This window comes from Fukomys damarensis, unplaced genomic scaffold (assembly GCF_012274545.1).
Source record: "Fukomys damarensis isolate Sample0158 unplaced genomic scaffold, DMR_v1.0_HiC HiC_scaffold_15, whole genome shotgun sequence".
Lineage (NCBI taxonomy): Eukaryota > Metazoa > Chordata > Mammalia > Rodentia > Bathyergidae > Fukomys > Fukomys damarensis.
Genome location: NW_022900927.1, coordinates 18,413,936 through 18,419,384, shown reverse-complemented (window position 1 = coordinate 18,419,384; position 5,449 = coordinate 18,413,936). Strand labels below are relative to the sequence as shown.

The window sequence follows — 5,449 nt, the reverse complement described above, 5'->3', positions numbered from 1 at the left end:
GGAACCTCGTGCGTGCGCAGGAGGCAGTGGAGGTGGCAGCAGCGCGGGCGTCTCAGCGCTCCGGAAGAAGCAGGTGTGGTAGATGGCGTCCGCGTTGTTGTCGTCGGTGTCACTCCGGGCCTTCTGGGGGCCGCTGCGGGGACCCCTGGGCACTGCCAGCAGAGGCCCAAAGGGCAGCGAGCCGGGGAGCAGGCCAGCCCCATAGAGGCAGGAGCGCACTGACTCCAGCGTGTCATAGATGCTGGGGTCCTTCACCACCAGGCCTGCCAGGGCAGAAGACACAGGGAGACCCCTGAGGCCCGGGCCACAGGGCACCGGTGGGTGGGAGACCCAAGACCTTCCTGTTGACCATCTGTGTGGCCTCAACCTCCCTCTGTAAGACTGGAACTACAAACTCAAATCCTTGTGACGACCACTTGGAACATGAGGGAGCTGAACAGGATTGAAATAAGCTCCCTGAGCCTTGGTGTTCCTAACTGGAAAATAATGCTAACACTTATGTCCAGAGGGCCAAAACTGTGTGCACCTCAGCCAGGGGGAGCATAGCACCCAGAGTAGTCTCTTAAGAAATCCTTAAAGAAAAAGAACCTTTCTTCACTTTCAAGGGGACAGTAGCTCACTAGTTCTAAGGGGAAAACACAAGACCCAGATGCTGACAGGGAGGCCGTTACACCCCCAGGCTATTACTCACCGTGCACCAGCCGCTGCTCCTGAACCATCAGGGACCTGTATTCTCCCCACTTCTCATACAGGGTTTGCTGTAAGACACCCCCACCCCACCCCCAGCCCCAGTCAGGAGCTGGCAAAGACCAGCAGGACACAGGTACAGACAGGGATCAGAGTAGACGGAGAAGCTTTTCATTGTATTTTATTTTATTTTATTGAGACAGGGTCTCACTAAGTTGTCCAGGCAGGACTCAAACTTTCGCATTCTGCCTCAGCCTCCCAAAGTGCTGGGATTACAAACATGAACCACTGCACCCGGCACAAGCTTTATTAAGAGATGAACCCTTAGAAGAATGGGACCTGAAGGCTTGGGGGGGGCTAGGGAAGAGGAGCATGGATGCTGGACATTCTCGGGGTCTTTCTTACCTTTAAGTACTGGAGTCGGGCTTCCAGTTCTGCCTTGCGAATGGATGTCCCATACAGGGTCTCCAGTCTGAGGAATTGGAGGGGTGAGAGGTTGTGTGAGCCTGGGGGCTCAGGAAACACTTGGGGACTGAGCTCAGGAACCCTGAGGTATGGCTCAGACCAGACATACCTGAGAACATTGCCTGATGCCTTGATGATGTCAACAATCTCCCGGTGCCGGATACCTTCCACGTTCAGGCCGTTGACGCTGGCGATGGTGTCCCCTGCAAGGCACAGAAGAGTCAGCACCTGGTGCAGGCTGGAGGGAAGAATTCCAGCCCCATGGCGTGGCCAGGGAAGATACGATAATCCCAAGGAGCACTCCTGATTTCTTTCCCCTGCTCCTCGCAGAAGATGTCCAGGACATCTCTTTTCCCCCATCTCAAATACACACCAATAAAACCACAACCAGCTGAGCGTGGTGGCGCCTGCCTGTAATCTCAGCACTTGGGAGGCTGAGGCAGGAGGATCGCTGGGAGATCTAGACCAACTTGGGCTACATAGTGAGTTCCAGGTCAGACTTAACTACATAGTGAGACCCTGTCTCAAAAAAGCGACAACAAAAACAAACAAACAAAAACAAAACAATATTTAGTGCCACTGTTGAAACTCCAGACCCCAGACAGGGAATGCTAGCATTTCTAAGGGCTTCTCTCATGTGTGCAAAGCGGGTAGGAAGTAGGGATTTCTGCCATGGTTACTGCAGAGGTGATCAGAAGGAATGTGAAACTACAAAGTTGCAACATACTAAGGGCTGCTGGTAAGTGAGCAAGAAAGAACCTAGGGACAAAAATGGAATCAGATGTGGGTGTGGTGGCACATGCCTGTAATCCTAGCTCTCAGAAGGCTGAGACAGGAGGATCCCGGTGAGTTCAAGGCCAGCCTGAGTTACATAGGGAGACCCTGTCTCAAAAAAACAAAACAAAACAGGGGCTGAGGGTTTAGCTTAGTGATTCCACCGCCTGCCTTATAAGCACAAGGACCCGAGTTCAATCCCAGGTACCTAAAAAACAAAACCAAAAAAAATGGTGAGAGAATGGAGCAGAGGAAGTCGGTTTGAATCATCTCAGGCTGCACATCCTGGAAACTTGGGACAACACATTTGCCCAGTTGCAGGGGTCTCCTACTAGAGGCATCATTCGCTTGTTAGATCTGCTTTTTTTTTTTTTGGTACCGGGAATAGAAATCAGGTCCTTGTGCTTGAGAGGCAGGGGGCGGAACCATTGAGCCAAATCCCCGGGCCTCATTCACTTGTTAGAGATAACATAGGCACTCCACACTTGAGCCAGATTGGGGGAGGATAGGGATCCACGGAATCAAGCAGACCCAGTGGGTTGTTGCTCTTCCCCAGCTCCTGCCCATGCTGGGTTGCCACGTTGGCAGAAGCAAGCCGATTCCTAGGGATCAGCAACATTTACCACCTACCTGGTGAGACCACTTACTCTGATGTGATGTGAGGATGTTATTACTCCACTTTGCACATGGGACTATGTAAGATCACACAGGAAATAGCAAATGTGCCCAAACCCAAAGTCTGGGTTTTTTTTTTGTTTGGTACTGGGGATCGAACTCAGCACCTTGCGCTGGCCAGGTAAGCACAGCACCACTGAGCTATATATATCCCCAGTCCTCAAAGTTTGGGTTTTATCCATTCTTTTTATAGCTTTCCCAAAGTAGGAAGAAGAAAGACTGATTTCAGGAGAGATTTCTTCCTTCTGTACTGGCAGGAAAGTCTTACCCCGCCTCCCCCGGAGCCCCATGTCCTGGGCCCAGGCCCCACCTGGTGTGAGCCCAGCCAGCTGGGCAGGGCTGGACTCATGAACTCGGCAGACAAACGTCACCATCTCCACACGCTGCTCCTCTCGGTGGTGAAGCCCATAAGTCTGAAACAAACAAGGGGACCCTCAGCCTAGGGTAGAAGGGTCTGTCCATCCCTCAGACTGACCTCCCAACCATCAGCCCCTCTCTGTCCCCAGTTTATCCCACCTGGAGCTCAAAGCCAAAAGTCTGGTTGTCTTCCTTCTCCAAAGTCAACACTTTCCTGCAGGAGAACCAAGGATCATAACTATTAGGACTAAACAGTATGCCAGTCCCGTAACTCCAGCCTCCAAGGATTCAGGAGTCTGATCTAGAATATCCAGGAAAGATTCGTGGTCTTCACTGATGACATTCTCAACAATACATTTTTGGAATGTCCTTGCTGGACCCCAGTGAAACAGGCCTTGAAGAACAGCTCTGTTAGGTGAGCAGAATTAAATAGGCCTCTAGAGGCGGAAGGGCTGGTCCCCAAAGCGGTGACCTAGATATACCCCAGCCCTCCACAGAGCCTCAGAGCTGTTCAGTGACTAGCTGAGGCCCCAAATTCAGCCCCAGCCTGGCGTCTCCTTGCTCTACTGCACTCTCCACCGCTTTGGAAAAAGACGCCCCACCCCCAGAGGCCAGTCACGAGGCTCAGCCTCAGCGCAGACCACAGCAGCTCCTCCCAGCTGTGTTGGGGCCAGCCCACCAGATGTGAAGGCTGGGGGAAGGGAGCCTGGGGCTGCCCGCCCCTTCCCGCACCGAAGGCCTACCACTGGACACAATGGTCTGGAGCGCCTCCAGATCCTCTCTCTGGGATGGGGGAACCTAGTTTCCTCTACCCACCCCACCCCCCTTCCTTCCCGCCAGCCAGAGGCAGCAGCAGAGCAGCCTAAGGTCCTTCATTTAAGCCTGGAGACTGGGGTTCTGGAGTCCCAGCCTGAGCCAGACATCCCCCAAAGGTTTCACACCACCTCCCTGTTCCCACCTGAGCCCCTCACTCTTTGAAGGACAGGCCCTTCCCCGTGTATGTACTGCAGGGGCAGGAGCTGGGGGCCTGGAAGTTCAGTGTCCGCCCCAGTGTTCTCTAGGCTTCTTTCTACAAGGGCCAAAGAACATTTACTGCAAAGGACTAGATGGTAAATATTTTAGTTAGGATTCCTTTATAGGCCCCATATGACCCCTCTCATATATAGTCCTTTGTTTTTGACAACCCTTTAGAAATATAAAAATAAACTAATATGGTGGCCGAGGCAGGAGGATCACTCATATATGTATGCTCTCAGCTCAGGGGTCAAACAGGCCTGGATCCACACTGGAGGAAGCCGAGCCCAAATCAGGGATGGGACATGGGCGGAGAAGGGCCCCCAGGTCCTGGGCTGAGCACCTACTTCTACCTACACTGCAGGTCCTTCCTAAAGTGGTCACCTTCCCCAAGCAGCTGGACACAGCTTGGCTACAGCCTGGGCCCATTAAGCTTTCTGGGCAGGCCAGAGAAGCCTCTTAAGCCTGCCTTAGGACATTTCCCACAGGCTTCTCCTACTCCCCCACTCACCACCCGCGGATCAGATCTACCCAGGGAGGAGTAACTGGCTGGGCTGAGGAGCACCTAATGACTCAAAGTCCCTGCCTCTCTTCCTTACCACCCTCAGACAGCCCACACTCCCTCCAGCCCCTCACTACAGCAGGGAAGCTAGGCTTACAGGTGGGCGAGTAACTCCCAGGCAGGGCTGAGATGCCATCATGCTCCCCCGCTCCACTTTCCTGCCCTGCCACCCCAGCACCTCACTCTTCTGGACTGCAGCAGGGGATGGGGGAGCACTGGTGACTCACCGTTGCTGTTCAGGACTTTGGCTGAGATTCTTCCAGCGGAATCCTGAGACCTGGGTGGGAAATTGAGAAAGTCAGGTGAGTGAGGGCTGTCCTTAAGCAGATGCTAAAAGTCCCACTCTGCAAGGTCCCCTACTTAGGCTCCAGCTCTGGACACAGCACCCACACTTCCAGTTGCCTGTCCTTTCCCACTTTTACACCTGTTTTGGTGCTGGCATGACCATTTGCATGCAGAGTGCAACTCTCACCTGGGCTTCCAGACTACATGAACGTCTAAGGCCCCTGCTGGTTTCCAGGCGGAGGAGGGGGTTGTGACTCTAGAACAGTCTCTACCACAGAAGGAGGGGGAATGTTTGGGTGCTCAGCCCTTCCAGACCCTAAAAGCTGAGGGAAGGCTCTTCTCTGGTGGGATTCAAGGGCAGGGGGCCTCGGAGCCCTCGTACTGAGGCACTCCAGGGTTCTCCTGCCATTTGGGTTTCTCCAGCTAATTTCTTAGCCACAGATAGTGGCTCGGGAGAGCTCAGGAGAGCTGGCAATCCCAGTGTGAGTGTGTGAGTGTAGGGGTCAGGGGAATCTCCTATAGTACAGGCTGTTTCAAGGACCAGCTGTGGAATCCAGGTGTAGGAAGCCAGCTGTGCCCAGCCAGATGGGTCTCTCTACACTGCCATCTATTTTGTTGTGGGGGGGAAAA

At 53.6% G+C, this 5,449-nt stretch overlaps 1 protein-coding gene across 1 annotated transcript in view; it reads right to left on the bottom strand.

Moving 5' to 3' along the window:
- Positions 1-5,449, bottom strand: part of Tamalin (trafficking regulator and scaffold protein tamalin) — a 14,884-nt gene that overhangs the window by 7,752 nt on the left and 1,683 nt on the right. Inside the window, exons 3-9 of the mRNA XM_010628617.3 lie at positions 4,762-4,811; positions 3,118-3,172; positions 2,912-3,014; positions 1,262-1,355; positions 1,093-1,159; positions 692-758; positions 6-263 (exon numbers count right to left, since the gene is read on the bottom strand). Of these exons, the coding sequence (XP_010626919.1) occupies positions 6-263; positions 692-758; positions 1,093-1,159; positions 1,262-1,355; positions 2,912-3,014; positions 3,118-3,172; positions 4,762-4,811 (694 nt within the window). The remainder of the gene's footprint in view (positions 1-5; positions 264-691; positions 759-1,092; positions 1,160-1,261; positions 1,356-2,911; positions 3,015-3,117; positions 3,173-4,761; positions 4,812-5,449) is intronic.